The sequence below is a fragment of the Crinia signifera genome, chromosome 12, assembly GCF_055691185.1.
Source record: "Crinia signifera chromosome 12, ASM5569118v1, whole genome shotgun sequence".
Lineage (NCBI taxonomy): Eukaryota > Metazoa > Chordata > Amphibia > Anura > Myobatrachidae > Crinia > Crinia signifera.
In genome coordinates, this window is record NC_139228.1 from 38,919,660 (window position 1) to 38,937,239 (window position 17,580).

The window sequence follows — 17,580 nt, forward strand, 5'->3', positions numbered from 1 at the left end:
CTTCCTAATCACCTTTGTCTTATCTTCGCAACGATGCGCTGATTCAATTTTGTAATTGCTTTTGCCTAAAATCTACATACAAATACACTAGATCTTTCTATCGCCTCCTCCTTCTTCATAATGACAAGTGGAGTAATTCTGGGTGTGTCGCTGATCACTGAACAGCTGCAGGAGTCTCTGCCTCGAGGTCAGGGGGCAGTGTCGCTGATCACTGTATATCTGCAGGAATTTTAGTGTTGAGCTTTATGCTGTTAAAAAAAGCTATGGTGACGGTTCTATGTTCACTGTACAAATGGCATCTAGGTAGACTTTTAGATTCAGAAGTGGTTCCCAAACTTTTTGGAATCACGGCGCCCTAGAGTATCAACATTGTTTTAGTCGTACCCCCAGTCCAAAAGTTTCTTATTGAGTAATTTAGGGGGGAAATTTTAAGTAAATTATGGTTAAATATCAGCCTTCTAATCAGTTATGTGCAATATCCGTTACCGCATGCATTATAAATCTAGCCCGGCGACTGTGCCACGCATCGCCGATTCTGGGGGACTACACATGATGTGATTTGTCAGATCGCTTAAAGATAGGGCAACGATCGCCCCGTGTATACTACATTAGTTAGCAGAGTGCTGAAGGCCAATCTCGTTTGGTTTCCTTTATTAAATTCCAGGGGGGGGGAAAAGAAAAGAAAAATACTCTTAACTACATATGTCCCCTTTTTCATTTCCTGCATTATAAATATGTACAGGTACAGGTTGAGTATCCCTTATCCAAAATGCTCGGGACCAGGAGAATTTTGGATAACCGATTATTCCGTATTTCGGAATATTTTAATATTTCAATGATGTATCTTGAGGTATCTAGCATTTAGGTTGTACATATACATCAAACACTTGACATAAACACAAATATATTTTATTTGTGCATAAAACAAGGTTTCAAAACATGAAACAGTTTGTGAACAATCTCAGGCACTGAATTTAAATGCCAAGCAATCATTGTCTTGCACATATATAGTGCCAGTTACATATCAATCCCTCAGTAGTGCTGTCACAGATGTCCCCAGTAAGTTTTTAGCAAAAAAAACAAACATTTTTTTGTTCACTTTCTGGAATGTATGGTTTTCCGAATAATACGGATATTCGGATACGGGATACTCAACCTGTACCAGCATATGAGAAAGTGTAAGAACTACAGTAGTACTTCTGTTGTTAATGATCAATTCAAATAACAATGTTTTTAAACCATCAAATTTTCTTAAGGACACATCAATTTAGTTATTGTAGCATAAACTTACAAAGTGCCAAGCAAATAACATGAGTAGATGTAAAGAGCAGTATATTGGAGACAGAAGAAATGTGTTCTACGTTTCATCCGGCCTCCGTCTGACCGTTGGTATAACCATATATACAGAAAAGTCGGTAAAGACAATAAACAAGTCACACAAAATACAGTATCTTCCCTAGATGCCATTTTACAGTGTTCCCCAAGGTTTCTTCAGATGAAGGGTACTAGTGGTGTAACTCCTTATTCTTTCATGTGTGCCAGTCTCCTCCTAACGTTTTGGTAGATTCTCCAGTCCAGGTAAAGAATTTTCCTGCAGAATTCTTTCCATCCTCATAAGTGTACAGTATGTAGTGGTTTTTGTTTGAAGTATCTCCCTGTTCCAAAAATTATCCTTTTTTTTTTTTTTTTTTAGGTTTTTATTTCTCTTTCTACCTGCGGTGCTTTTCTGAACCTTTCTCCTGCTTTAGTGTATGAATTAAGCTTAGCATGGGTCTGGAGCACAAAGGCAATCTTACGTTATACTAGACTTGTTTTGTTAGGTTACTCTTATTCTGGGTCCACAGAGAAAGGTTTTCTCTTGACTTCCACGTTACAAATTAGTGTTTTCTTTCCCTCTCCTTTTAAAGACCGGCAAGAAGGCAATCAAGGCCGTCCTGTGGGTTTCAGCTGATGGACTCAGAGTTGTGGATGAGAAAACAAAGGTACCAACTTTATTTTATTTTTTTATTTGTAAGTGTAACCGTCACTTACTGTACACACTGCATGCGGTCATTGTATGTTGGGGGCTGATATTCCTAATGCAGCCAGCCGATTGTCTACACCTGAGGTTCCCAAACTCTGTTCTCCAGGCAGGGGGCCGATATAGAATGGATCACTCAGGTTCAAATTCGTCCCCGTTGGTCGGTGTTTGCGAGTATGCGCAAACATCTTCGGCAGGCGTGGGACTTGCACAGGGAAACGCCCAGTGCCCCAGTATTGGGTACTTGGAATATGTTGGTTGAAATTGGACTCCATCTAGATTTTTCCCATACACATGCAAATACTGTATTCAATCTGAATATACTATATTTTTTTGGTGTGTTAATGAGTATATATATAAAATCTCAAAAGATGGGGGGTTGTGACCTTGTCTGTGCTGTAGGATTAGCTGCGCCTCGAAATACCTCGCTGTTAATAGAGGTATAAGATAGACATAAAGAAAGGCGAAAGTATCACAATCAATTCGATGTAAGATACCAATTCCAACAGGTTTGTCTGAAAGACTCAACAAGTTTCTTCTAAAAGGGTCTTTCAGGAGAAACTTGTTGAGTCTTTCAGACAAACCTGTTGAAGTGGTATCTTACATCGAATTGATTGTGATGTGATCATTGGTATGAATTGTTTTTACATTATTGTATAAAATGAATTTGTTATACCGGTATATTGTTTTACCTGAGTGTATTGTGTTTGGGTGAAACCTCCACCAGCGCACCTCTATACTTTTTTCATATATATATTCTCTTAAGCACCTTGGTTAAAAAATCCATCCGGCTTTGAAACGTTGGTATAACACCGGACTGCTGTGTTATTATTTGAGTGCCGCTGTCCCCCCCCCCCCCACTGCATGTAAGGGCAGCGCTCTGTTGCTGCAATCTTCGGAGGGCACCGTCTTTATTACCTTTACCAGCTTTACTCTGTCACGTGGAGTTCCATCACAGAAATCATAGATAGATAGATATAGATAGAAAGAGAGATATATATATATATATATATATCTATTATATGACGTGAATGAGAAAGGAGAACTGCAAATAGCAAGATGTGTTCTTCTAGATGATGTGTACTGATTGCAAAACGCAACCATCTGTCTTCACTTCCAGTATGTTGGTGAAGGAGTCGGAGCTTGTGTGTTTCTGCTTCTCATCATCACAGGGAGCTTGTGTCTACTATCTATCTAATCATTGTGTAACCTCTTCTTGTCTCTGGTTATAACCTTAATAATTGACATTCAGCATCTCCTCCTGTCCTCCTCTCCTGGTCATTATAAGTCAGGGCAGTTCCTATGCCCACTCTGCCTGTGCTCACCATTTGCCATCTAGCATTTCACGCTCCCGTTTAAAGTGCATTTTTGACCTGTGCTCTGTTCTGTTTGGTATACATATGATATCCCAGCTGTGGGGATCAAAAGACCAACCATGGAATAGACTTAACAGAGAATCGGAATCCCCGTAACTGAGGGTTAGGGCTCCGTAGGCACCCTAAAGCTCCCTTGTAGCGGCCAAACACCCCACCCCACAGACTAACCCCCCATTGTAAGTGCTGACCGCATCTGGTTCTGTTTAACAGACTTCAGGGAGATGGTTGAGCTCAAGCTTAATGCACTGTGAGTGTAAACTGAAAAGATTAATCACTGCATTCATAGTAAGCTGTGGTGTGACCAGATCAAAGCCTTATTTGTATGCTAGTTAAGTCAGGGTGTGGATAAGAGGTCAGGGGTAAGATTCATTTCTACCAAATGCTACATCATATGACGTACATCACCCATACATCTTGCACACTTATATGGAGGTGCGAGGTTGTGCTGTTGTTGGCATTCACTCACCTTTCTGTTGGCAAATCACCGACAATTGATATGCCAAAGTGAGTCAAATGTTATGTATACACAGCAAAGTATACAGCAGTGTTCATTCTAGCACCCTGAATCTTTCAAAACCCGTGCAGTTCCTCTTCCCTGTTTAAGATGTGCTGAAATACAGACCACACTGCTAGAAACACCACAGCAGAGAGCCACACCCCAGCCAGGGAAGAGTCAAATGTTTACTAGCCAAGTGAGACGGTCATTCCCTGCTGTGATATTGCTACTGACAGTTGTAAATACCCATTTGTGTGTTGTAGTTTTATACGCAATGTTACGGTTATGGCCCTGTTTGTTTCCTGTTTGATGCTCGCTCAATGTTTGTGTTCTGGGAAAAGGGAGCGCTAACAGCAGTGACTGGTAGCAAGGCAGATACTAATGGCCCTGTAATAATCACATCTCATTAATTAGCAACTCACAAAGATTGTTTTTGGTTTATCCAGGAAACATCATTTTCTGCTGTAAATGAACTCTGTAACACTTATCATTCAGCAAACATAGCCGACGTACTAGATGATGTAATCAGATTCCGCTCTACAGCCATAAAGTACAAATAAAAGGGATTGGGTCGACAACAGAAGGTGGACACATTAAATAAGTGTGCCACGTCCTCTCGCATGGATCAATGTCCTTGCCATGCTCTGGGACAGTGTCTTGCTACGCTTAGCACACTATTATATTCTCCATCTGGGCCCACTGGGATGGGAAAGTGAACAGGTTTTTTTTTTTTTTTTTTTTTGTAAGCTTAAAAAAATCGTGTCGACCTTTGAACTGTCTATCTAACACTGTTGACCTAATGAACGCATCCTCTTTAAACATTGACCTAACTGTAAGAGAAGATGGTGTTGGAGAGAAGTCCAATTCTCCCCTTCACATGTGTGTGAGTGAGAAATCTGCGTGTCCTGTTAGATTATGCCACTTCCACCACACAGATTACAGCATGTAACTACAGAGATTGAGATTTACATCAGCACTCAACTGTATTTTTAAATAGATATGTAGAGGAAAGTCAAGCCCTGTACACACGGGGCGATTGAAGCCATTGTCGCTGGCTAATGGTCACTGAGCGGCCTTATCGATGGTGGGTTTTTTTTGTGTTGTGGTAGATAAATTGCCAGGAGCATGCTCCCACAGCCAGCTCTTAATGGTCACAGGAGCATGCTCCTGTGATTATGGCTAAAAATTGCTGGTGCACAATGCAGTGTGCACCAGCCATTTCAAGTCAAAATGAGGCATAAATAATTATGATCTTGTCCAAAAATGCCTAAAAGCTGCAATAATGTTCAACTGTTCCCTATGAAGCAGCTGTTAACAGAGTCTAGGCAGTGCTGAATTGGGCCAGTTACCAGCGCTTGCCTGTGTTCTGTCTGTTGCCATCACTTGTGTAAAGCTACTTGTTACTAGTGGGTTGTATGGTTATTATCTTTATTTTCCCTGCTGTCCTGTGCTGTGGAGTACTTTGAGTCTTTGAGTACTTTGAGTCTTTACAAGTCAACAGAAATGGATCATTTAAAAAAAATAATTTAAATGGCAAATTAATTCTACTCCTACATAGAACATGCACATTCTTCAACCAATGTCAAAATATTTGAGCTTTTAATTTGTAATGTGCTCTTTACCTTCCCAATAAAGGATCTTCTGTTAGATCAAACCATAGAGAAAGTGTCCTTCTGCGCACCAGATAGAAATTTCGACCGGGCGTTCTCCTACATCTGTCGTGACGGAACAACAAGGAGATGGATCTGCCACTGCTTCATGGCCGTTAAGGACACGGTTAGTCTGCTCATGGTTGACTCACATGTATGTCTTTCTGTAGTTCCTATCAAGCTATTTAATAGAGCAGGATCTTACAGTCAATGTTTGACATGACAGGCTATTTTGTCTTCCAGTTTTTCATTATTTATATTTATTGTATGTGCAGGACCACTGTCTGTCTACAAAAGCCTTGCACAAGGTCTGTGACTGGCCTGGTTACTCATGCAGAGTCTGCGATAGACACTTTGAGCCAATTAGTGATTATACAGCTACTTATTGTAAATCGCCAACATAGATGGCTTCATTCCAGGAGCATCTGGTAATATATATAGATTGTAAGCTTGCAGCAGGGCCGCCTACCTCCAAGTCTGTCTGTTGTTACCCAGTTTGTCTTATCACTGTCTACTATTGTAAAGCGCAACGGAATCTGCTGCGCTATATAAGAAACTGTAAATAAATATATAGGAGCAAATGACAATGAGAAATTTGGTCTCAAACACCAGAAATCGGGCAAAAATGGACATTCACACAAGTTGTTTAACACAGACTGATTCCACCAACATGGCGGACTGATAGTTTTCATCTGTTTTCCGGCATTTGAATCTTATTGCTCATTGTCATATGCTGCCATACATTACCAGAATTGAATTCCTTCCAACCCACTAGTTGGAGCATTGGATAAACGTTGGGCTAGTGTGTGCCCAGCTTCACTTTATACCTCACGTATAAACTTTAGCTATCCAGCTGGTTATATTTGTACTGACTTGTTCAATCGGATCATTGTTTGCCATGTAGAGTAGGACGGACGTCTCCTGGATGCAGTAGGGGGCCTAGATCAGATTACTATGGGGGGCATTTCCAGCATTGATAACCCCTAAGATTAGGTTTTGGAATAAATCATCCTAAATATGTTACTGAATCCACATTAGTGAATTGGGGAACTACTACTAGACTGCTAAGCAGCTGGATTTGTTCAGTTTCATTCCCTACATATGACCACGTAAAAGACAGACCTGAAAGCTGCTTTTTACTATACTGTAACATTAGGCCGGTTGACTTCACCATACACAAGTAGCCTAAAACTATTTACATATTTAATGTATGGGTCCATTTAGTAAAAAAGCCAAATAAAGAGAGGAGATCATTAATACAATGTTTTTGTCCTTGTAATCCTGATCCTGAGATATATATATATATATATATATATATATATATATATATATATATATATATATATATATATATATATATATATATATATATATATATATATATATATATATATATATAGTGGCTATTCATTATTGATTCTAGAGCATAGCCGGTAATCCATTAGTAAACTGCCTCCATGAGATAGTTGTATCCAAATATTCTTATAAAGGCTGTCGACAGTTTTTAGGACACTGTTTGCCGTTAAAGCAGTTCTAATTGTCCACTGTCTGGTCAGACAATAAAAAACCCATGGTGGGTATGCAATTAATTAATTAAGAAAACAATTTAATAAAAATCAAAAATAAGGATCCCAAACTGCTGTTAATTGTAGCGTTGACTTAACGGTGTACAGTACTTGCTTTTTTTGTGCAGGCAGATGGGGGGATCTCGTTCTGGAGCTCCAGAGAGGACGTTAAAAGTAGCTTATAGTCTTTTGACGCGTTTCTCCGCCTCCTATAGGGTCTCGGCGGCTTCATCAGATCTGAGGCGGTGGGAGGTTGCACAGCTAATGCCTGTCTCTTGCTTACAGGGGGAGCGGCTAAGCCATGCTGTTGGATGTGCCTTCGCCGCCTGTCTGGAGAGGAAGCAGAAGCGAGAAAAGGAATGTGGGGTGACTGCCACCTTTGATGCCAGCAGGACCACCTTTACACGAGAGGGCTCCTTTAGAGTGACCACAGCCACTGAACAGGCTGAGCGGGAGGAGGTCATGAAACAAATACAGGATTCTAAGAAAGGTCATTGACTTCTCACTGTTTTTGTCCAGTGTTTCTAGTTCAGAGGTGTTTAACCTTTCTTCTGTGTATACATAGATTAAGCCTGGGAGTCTAGCTTGCTATGTTAGATTTTTATTTTAAGTATTTTTGTTTTGGGTATCATCAAACAGGAGTGTTATGGTTGGAGAGTTTTTAGTGTTTTTTTTTTTTTATATATATATAAATATATTAGTCATTATCTATCCATGTTTTGCTGTGTATAGCTACATAACACATGCGTGCATTGCATAGGGGCAGAGCATTTATCCCAAATCTGTGTTTATCTGTATTTAGCTGCAGAGCCTGCACCAAAAGCGGTTGTATCGGTTGCACCTACATCTGCCGCCGTGACTTTGGCCCCTACTCCGACACTGCCGCCCTCACCCATATCCGAAGTCCATATGCTGCAAGAAAACAAAGATCTCAACAACCCGCACATGATTCCACGCCGACACGCACCTGTAGAACAACTGGCCAGGCAAGGCTCCTTCAGGGGGTTCCCTGCTCTCAGTCAAAAAATGTCCCCCTTCAAACGGCAGCTTTCCTTACGTATCAACGAGTTGCCATCAACTATGCAGAGGAAAACAGACTTTCAAATTGTTAACCCAGGTAAGAGCCAGATTTCGGGAAGTCCCGTCTGTAAGGAAAGTGACTTCATGAAGCTTCTGGTTTGGTTAAAGGGGGCACGTCATGCCACGAGTTGGGGTTCTGTTGGCATCACCAAGAGCAGACTATAATATATGTAGTGTTCACCAAGTTCTTGTTTTGTATTACCAGTATAAATAACATAGGCCTTTCCCCTCCCAACAGAATGAGTGTGTGCATCATTCCAACTTTCTGTTTAGTTTACCAGGGGCCTGGACATTTTTAAGTGATAACATGGAAAGTGTTTGACTTAACAGACAGTGATTTTGCTGATGCTGATTACATATTATTTTTTATTAACAGTTTCTTATGTAGCGCACACATATTACGCTGCACTTTACAGAGAATAGTTGAACATTCACATCAGTCCCTGTCCTAGTGGAGCTTACAATCTATATTCCCTACCACATGTACACGTGCACACAGACATTGTAGGGTTGTTGGTTTTTTTGGGGAGCCAATTAACCTACCAGTATATTTCTGGATCGTGGGAGGAACCCGGAGTACCCGGAGGAAACCCACGCAAGCACAGGGAGAATATACAAACTCCGCACAGTTAGGGCCATGGTGGGAAAGGAACCCATGACCTCAGTGCTGTGAGGCAGTAATGCTAACCATTACATCTCATCGCACAGTACAAAAAATATGTGCTGCGTGTGATACGATGCGATTATGTACAAAATCATGGGGAAAATCTCACCGTGTATGGGCACCTTAACAATGAATGATATTCTTATCACTTGTTTCAAACGTTATATGGTTTTCAAGCTAATTAGCCCCCAACTGTCATTTTTCAAACACGTAACAGGGGCCAATTGTTTGGAGCAACATTAACATTCGTAACCAGTGAAAACAAGAATTGCACTCATTTTTAATTATGTCACTTAAACCGGAAATAAATCCCTGCCCTCCATCCTATGTGTATGTAACATTGGTGAGGCTTGTACAGCCCAATCTACGCACCGTCAAGCCATGGCAAATCCACACGGTTTGTCTACAACATGGGTCTTCAAACTGTGGCCCTCCAGATGTTGTGGAACTACATGTCCCATCACGCCCTGACAGTTTTGGCATGCTCTTATAGGAAAAAATGTGGCAATGCATGCTGGAACATGTAGTTTCACAACATCTGGAGGGCCACAGTTTGAAGACCCATGGTCTACAAGGTATTTCCCTAGTAACTTTTACCAGCAATACGACCACCAAGCCTTTCATCTCCAAACATCAATGCAAAATAAATAATTTGAGGGTGACTTTATTTCACTTTATGTATAGATTGTATTATGTTCATGGTCTTCTTACCTAAGCTCTGTTTGTGCATGTGTTACAGTAGCAGAGATGGAAGGGGAGACTGACAGCATTAGCGCCTTGTGTTCCCAAATCACCAACACTTTCAGTGGCCCACCCGAGGACCCCTTCACTTCAGCGCCCATGACCAAACCCACCACACCGCAGTCTCCGCCATTTGAAGGTTTGTACTGTAGAAGCTTCGTACTGACTGTCGGTATTCATCAAACGGACGAAGAGTTATTATTAGCTTTACAGATCACTTTAGATGTTACATATACAGGATATGTTCAGTTAGTGAGACCACGTTCATAAATTAACATTAACCAGAATGAAAACACTACGTTGTAAGTATTAAATGTATATATCTCGTCCTACAACCTCCCTTCATGTAACAATGTTGTTGTGGCTAGCTATGTCCTATGCTTGTACACATGTACTACGTGCGGGATATGCCACTGAAGGTCTACAGCAGTCATGTCCAACGTTGGCCCTCCAGATGTTGTGAAACTACACATCCCAGCATGCTTTACCACAGTTTTGCTATTAGAGAATGCTAAAACTATTTAAAAGCATGCTGGGATGTGTAGTTTCAAAACATCTGGAGGGCCAACGCTGGACATGCCTGGTCTACAGGGCTTAGTTTGACACCTGAAATAGGTTGGCAGGGTCTGAAGGTCGTCACGAGCTTTAGGTAGACAGTCATAAGGTTGACATGAGGTTTTTTTTTCCCTACCCTACCATGCACTCCGGTGCCGAGCCATGCAATGAGTTGCGGGAACCTTTGACTGTGATTATGTTGACCTTCGGGACGGAAAAAAAGAACCCTGAGAAATTCATGTCAACATTGTGACTGTCAACATCATGCTTGTTGACAATGTTGACCTTATGCTTGTGTCGATATTTAGACCCGTCCGACCTTAGCCATGTCGACCTATTTCAGGAGTTCAACTTAAGCCCTGTTGACTTTGAGTGGTCGACTCACTGCACGTCACCCTAAATAGGGTGTACCCTGTGACCCATCCCCCTACGTGTAGTACCTTGCTATCTAACCTGGGCTACTTCACGTCTCCCGGCCTCTATAACCTGCTCTCTCTAGGTGTCTCCGTCTCTCCTGTCACGTGCATGGACTAACCTCTTCATTGTCCTGTTTCAGTAAATGGCACTGCCTCTGCATTCACGTTGCCTGCTCCCAAACCTGCTCCAGTGTCTGTGGCACCCGCAGCAGCAGCAGCAGCCCCTGTTCGTGAGACCAATCCATGGGCAAGTGCTCCTACAGCATCTGCTCCACAGGGTTCCGGCACTGGAGCACCGCCTGTGGCCACTGTAGTTGGTAAGAGAATACCAGTGGGTAGACTGGCACTAGTGCGGGTATGCTTGGAAAGTGTTTTTCATCAGAGCCCCGAGCACAGGAATAAATCCATGTATTGAATATGAACACCATGTTCTTAAGAATTCTGCTACTTCTCGCATATAAAACTAATTCCGACCTGGGATTGTTAGTAAGAATCCTTGTCCAATCTTCATCTTCACTGTTAGCGTGACTAGGCGAACTTATGCTGCCTATACACTTATGCAATGGGATTTGATGCAACATCGAAGTACGATGTCCATCGAATCCGATCACCTTTTTGGATGCAAAAGTCAGCACCCAATGTCGAATGCCATCTTCCGATGGCACATCGGGTGCTGGAAGAGGGCGGGCAGGGGGCGGCGGAGAAGTGTATGCTAGGAGTAGCACTTGCGGGAGTCAGCGGTGGCAGAAGATTTGTTTAAAACACTGGGCTGCCCTGTGATTGGCTGAGCTCTCTCAACCAATCACAGGACAGCCCAGTATTTTAAACAATTCTCCTGCCACCACTGACTCTCGCCGCCCGCAAGCGCTACTGCTAGCGCTACACTACTCCACCGCCTCCTGATACGAGACGCAGGTACGCCACCAGCGGTACCTAGGGCCCCCGCTCACCAAACCCCACAACGCTGAATGCGTCCCCTCCGCGCCCCACCCCTGGACTGTATTCGAGCAATCGCCTGTGGTTAAAAACCACATGCGACTGCTCCTACAATTCGATAGATATTATGTGCAGCACATAATATCTGTCGACGCAACATTCGACGACGTGCCCGCGCATCGCGTTGAAAAGTACCTTAAAAATGCATACAATCATTTGATTTATCGGCCAGAATTGGTCGAAATCGAATGATTGTATACAATATCTCAGATTTTACTCCAGCGACCGAACTAAGGAGAAGAGAATTGCAGTTATTGTGTTAGGAAATGTCTACTGCTGTCTTAAGGATTGGAATGTGTAGATTTAGGAGCATAAGCTCATTGGCCTCCTTTTCTCCCACAAAGCGAATCTGTACAAACCTCACATTGTGAGATTACACTACGGCTTCTGCATTTCTTGTGCACGCTACTTACAGACTGTTGTGATGTTGTACTCAAGCACGTTTCCCCATACGTCACTCGTGCTTTGTATTGTACTTCTTCTCAGGTATTTTACATGTCTTTTACTGCAACTACTGTGCTTTCAAAGAATCTGCATTTTATGTTTTCATTTGTATAGAGCGGTCCTAGTATTACCATGAGAGAGGTTTACATACCTGATGGGATCTGATGGCACCCTAACCCTCTCCCCTTACCCCCCCTAACTCTATCATTCCCATCTAGAACCTAACCCCTGGACTCCACCACCTGAAGCAAACACCCCCCTGTGGAGTTTGCGGAACATTATATGAAATATATTCAGTTATATTAACGCTTGCATTTTCTTACTTACGTTTTGTCCCATAATCCATAAACAATTTTTGACCTGTCCCAAAAAGATCCTGTGTGACAGGTTTATTGGCTGATGACATCACTGTATTTTTCTTTTGGTAAACCTCTGCATACACAAGGCTGATCGTGCCGAGGGACTGATTCAGACCTGTTTGCTAGGCTGCATATACTCGCAGACTAGCGAACAGATAAGCGCTACGCCGTAGTTTTGTCCACGGTGCTGACCTTGCACGCACCCTGCACCCAGTCCTGCTTGTTCACCATGAGGATAGGGCCTGTGTGCAGTGGGGATATTACTCGGTATCTACTGTTTTGAATCCCCCTACGAATAAAAGGTGGCTAATAATCACTACAACGGTAATTCCGCTGGATGCATTGTGTCATGTAATACCTCGATTTGATTGAAGGTATAAATGTGCACCGATAGGGGCTTTTTAGTCTAACATACTAAATGGCCAAGACGCTAATGCTAGTTTGGACTCTTTATAGCCGTATAAACTGGTGGAACATTTTTTGGAAATAGTTCAATGTTTTATTGGCACTGCACTGTTTTATATGGTAATTTTCTACAAGTGACATTGGTTATTAGTGACTAGCACCTGAAAGGGGTCAAAGGTGGTAATTTTTGTTTGTTTTTTAAGTGATCTCTGAGCTTACTCACCTTATTTTTTATTTGTAAATGAGTGGCAATACAAAGCTAATCTAATGTTCTGGGACTTCCTCCAGACTTACGTTTTTCTTTGCTTAGTACATTTCTTTGCTTAGTACATTGATTTACGGAAGATGTTAAAACTCAATTGTGTTGCCCTATTGTGGGGTAATGACAATAAAGTGAATCTCATCTCTTTGCTTAGTATTTGGTCTTCTGTCTTTGCAGGGACCCACTTTGTGTCCACATCCACTGTCGTCCAATCAAACCACAAGAGAACTCCTTCCGAGGCAGACCGCTGGCTTGAAGAGGTTTCCAAAACCGTTAAAGCTCAGCCAAGGCAATCGCCTGTCCCCGCCCCTGTGTTACAAGCCCCTCCACCTCTGCTACAGTCTGTTGTTGGTGCACCGAATCCCACCCAGCCTTACCCAGCAAATACTTACATAGCACCACCACCTGTGGCAGTCTCTATAGTCCCAGGTTTGCCACCTACCTTCATGTCTGTACAGCAACCTTACACCGTCGCAAATGGAATGAGCTACCAAGCTCCCAGCGTACCAGTTGTTGGCATCACACCATCACAGATGGTTGCTAATGTTTTTGGAGCTGCAGGTCACCCACAAGTCTATCAGCAGAAACCATCTCCAGGTCTGGTGAAGCAGCAGACCTTCCCGAACTATGACACAAATAGTACAACCAGCAGCCCCTTCTTCAAACCAGCTCCCAAGCAGCAAAATGGTTCAATGGCATTTAATGGGGTAGAAAGCAGCGGTTGGGATTTGGGTGCCAGGCACCAGCAAGGGCCACCATCATCTTCAACTGTAGATCCTTTTGATGCCCAATGGGCTGCTTTAGAAAGTAAATCAAAAGCTTGTGGAAATCCTTCCCCAACAAATCCGTTCTCCGGTGATCTCCAGAAGACCTTTGAAATAGAACTTTAAAGAAGGGGTCTGCATGGATCTGCAGTCAGAACTTATTTAAGGATGCCGATTCTTTTCTCTTAAAATCTTTATAGGTTATATTAGAAATGGACTAATGGTGGTATTGAAAGCTGCAATACTCCGCAAAAAAATCTACATTCAGTGGACATGCGGGGGGAAAAAACATTGGTGTTCTTTCTCCAGACCTTTCATAGGCTTCCCTAGCAAAGTGCATCGGAAGATTCTCTGCCATGGTCAAGAAAATAAAAAAAATAAAAAATATGGATGTATTTTCTGAATGAAAACGTAACAAACAAACATGGCTACATACCAGAGATATGACTCTGCAAAGCAGTGTAGTAGTGCCTGAGCTTCCACATCAATAATAAAGAAAATATATATGTACATAGAAAAATTGGTTTATGGGGGGACACGTTAAACTTGGAGCTGCTGGACAAATAGGGGCGCCAGTGCACTTCGAAGCATTGGTTTGCAGCACCCCCTTCTGGCAGACAAGGGAATAAAGCCAAAATCTTTATTTTTATGCATTACAGATATTTTAAATAGTTTTGATTTAACTAATGGTTGTATAAGTTTGTAAGTAATTTTGCCAAAGTTTAAAATACAATGAGGGTTCAGTCGCTAGTAATTGTATATAATATGATTTAGCTGCTAATTCTTCAACAAAACATAACTGGACTGCCTGTGGTTTCATCTTAATTTGCTGTGTCACCTTCAGCTACACGGAACACATTCTTTAAACAATTATGAGCAGTGTAATATCTCTCTTGTAATGAAACAAACAGCAAATTAAAGATCAGTATTTGCATGGTGTAAAAGCCATCGCAGACCCTCTGTCTTCTTTTGTTTCTTCCACAATTAAATTTTGCCTAAAATATTAAAATATATATGTATGTATTATCTTTATAAATGTTGTTTCTTTTGACAAACTGCTGTTCCTTTGTTTTATACGTATGTTTTATATATTTTGTATATTAATATATATTTTGTCATATATATATATATATTAATATATGCAGTTTAGAGTTTTAATACCACTATGATCTAAATATGCACAGTATATTTACCTATAAAGCCTTTTTTTAATTTTGTTTCCCCCCACTATTTCGGTGTTCTCCTTTTCATTGCTTCTTGTATACCTCAATTCACAGAGAATCATCTTTTATCTGTAAGTTTCCGTCTTGGTCATATAATATATATATATGTATATTTGTACTGGTTTACTTTAACAGAATAAACATTGGTGGTGGAAAATTATCTACTTCCTCCTTTCTGCTTTCTGAGTTTTCTGGTCACTTTTTTGTACGTTTCTAAGCTGTTGGTTAAATTGTTTCGTTTTGTCAGTTGCTTTTAACCTGTGAAATAAAATGCACCGTACGTACCAATGAATTTGTCTACCGTAAATTTCCCTGTGGTTGCAAGGCTGCTTTTATGGAATCTCTCTGTGAAAATATCCTGCTAAAGACCATTTTAACATGTGTATTTGTAAACTAAATCTAACACACTGGTACACTGTCTTATAAAATGATAGAGCGATAGACATTAGCATATCTATAATGGGTGCAGGGTGTGTAGTGCGCCAAGACCTCTGTGTCCGCGGGCCCACAATGCACACACGTAATAGTACTTACCTCTGGCTCTGCAGACAGAAATCATAGGCTCTGGTGTGTACACACTGAGATTTCCTTGCTATTGAACTTAAGATGTGAGTGCTATGCAATCTTTGCGAACTCTGTATTTTTTACATACAATCTGCTTTAGATTTGCACTATATAGTCATTGCTGCCCTTTCTATCTGGGTTTCGATTTGTGCTGTCACGGGAGCGCGCATCGGGATCGCAAGGTAAAAAACCTGTGCGATCTGCATGCAATTTTTACTATATAGTCAAAATCTCGTGCTGGATAGTACCGTGTGTACACACCATAAGTCTACTGCTCTTCCCGAGAGGTGGGGCCTCCACAGAATGTGTACATCAGCCCTCTCCTCTCTTAAATCATCTCTTGTTCTCAACCCCAGTCTTCAGGACCCCCAACAGTGCACATTTTCCATGTCTCCACACAGAATGACAGGTGAAATAATTAGCTCCACCTAGGGATCTTTTAAAATGTGTCAGTAAGTAATCTGTGTACATGCTGGGTGACCTAGAAAATGTGAACTGTGCGGGTTGAGAACCACTGCTTATCTGACAAGCTGTAACTATCAGATATTGGCCATACACTGAATTATTTGACTATCAGTTGTTCCCAACCTTGGTCCTCAAGTACCCCACACAGTTCACATTTTCCAGGTTACCCGGCAGGTGCACATTATTCATTGTCACATTTAAAAGGATCCATAGGTGGAGCAAATTATTTCACTTGTGATTCTGTGTGGAAAACTGTTGGGGACACTTGAGGACAGACGTTGGGAACCACTGCACTAAATGAACACACACGATATGCATTCCTCCCCTGTGAAGGAACAGAGGAAATGTTGGGCAGTCGGCTGCAGCAATCCGTACGCTCTTAGATGTGGCAGATTACGAAATCTTTCTTGCATGCTGGATTATTTCTGCATGTCTGACAGACTGATAATTACTGGTCAGTTATAGCAACACATCTGGGTGATCCAGCAATATTGGTCTAAATAATTGTATAGCGTATGGCCAGCATTACAATTTTTTCTGCCTAGAAGTATGCTAAATTTGTTCTATTTATTGTTTTAATAGTCCATGTACATTTTGTAGGACAAAGACAAAGAAAGAGAAGAGTGTCCTCTTGGTGGGTGCACCTTGGAGAAAATTGGAATCAACTAATAAAATTTAACCTTTATTATGATAATTTAAAAGGCTGCGAAATGTTTAAAAGACATATAACATACAAGGGTGGGTCTACACACTCTAAAATAAGGTGGCAGGCAGTAGTTACTGTTGGACCTGTAATAGTACAATGAAGTGTAGCGTGTGAGACAGAGATAGTTTCGAACAGTGGGTTCTGCAATTTATATGTATGAGCACAACACCCTCTTCTGTTACACTAAATCTCTTAACGGATTGTATTCGTAATCTCTAGTCCGAATGGTTTAAATACGTGCTCCTAGATTATGATTCTGTTTTTAGCTCATATGTCAGATGCCGTGTTTATGCTAATCACGGTCACTGGTATCCGGGATATAGATCCTGGGGATCATGGGATATATACCCTATTTGGATGTTAGTAGGATCTAAGCCTTGTGTCACAGGTTTGTGGTATTCACAGTAGGTGTATCAACGTCTTATTAGTATAATCTTTTGTCCTGTAGATTTAGGACTTTGGAAGAGACGTTTATAACACTGGAAATAGGAGAAACTCTATATATGGTATCCCTGTGACATTTGGTTGAAATCACCGAAATAATTTGGTCTAAAACCCGGTCGGTGGGGTGTCTCTTTAGCACAAATGTCCGGGAGACCTCAACCCCAGGTGGCCAGTTAAAGAGTTTTTCAAAGACGTATCTAAATGAGCAAAATTTAATCACAATTATAGTGGCGCCTCTGTGGTATAGAGCTAACCTGTATAAATGACAGGAGCACTAGAACCTCCAGGGCAATCTCCACTGTGCAGAATAAGGAAGGAACCCTGTGCAGGGTATTCCTACTGGGAGCACACAAGCAGGTATAAGCCCTAATAAGGGCTGTTAGGTC

At 41.5% G+C, this 17,580-nt stretch overlaps 1 protein-coding gene across 4 annotated transcripts in view; it reads left to right on the plus strand.

The window, feature by feature from the left end:
* The window catches only part of NUMB (NUMB endocytic adaptor protein), an 86,602-nt gene extending 71,295 nt beyond the window's left edge, over positions 1 to 15,307 (plus strand). For 2 of the 4 annotated variants that reach the window (XM_083166797.1, XM_083166798.1), the window contains 7 exons: positions 1,908 to 1,982; positions 5,528 to 5,668; positions 7,392 to 7,596; positions 7,909 to 8,223; positions 9,590 to 9,730; positions 10,703 to 10,879; positions 13,206 to 15,307. In XM_083166797.1, the coding sequence (XP_083022923.1) occupies positions 1,908 to 1,982; positions 5,528 to 5,668; positions 7,392 to 7,596; positions 7,909 to 8,223; positions 9,590 to 9,730; positions 10,703 to 10,879; positions 13,206 to 13,918 (1,767 nt within the window). In that variant the 3' untranslated portion in view covers positions 13,919 to 15,307. The remainder of the gene's footprint in view (positions 1 to 1,907; positions 1,983 to 5,527; positions 5,669 to 7,391; positions 7,597 to 7,908; positions 8,224 to 9,589; positions 9,731 to 10,702; positions 10,880 to 13,205) is intronic. The other 2 variants (XM_083166799.1, XM_083166800.1) reach the window with 1 other exon arrangement.
* Positions 15,308 to 17,580: the final 2,273 nt, after the last annotated feature.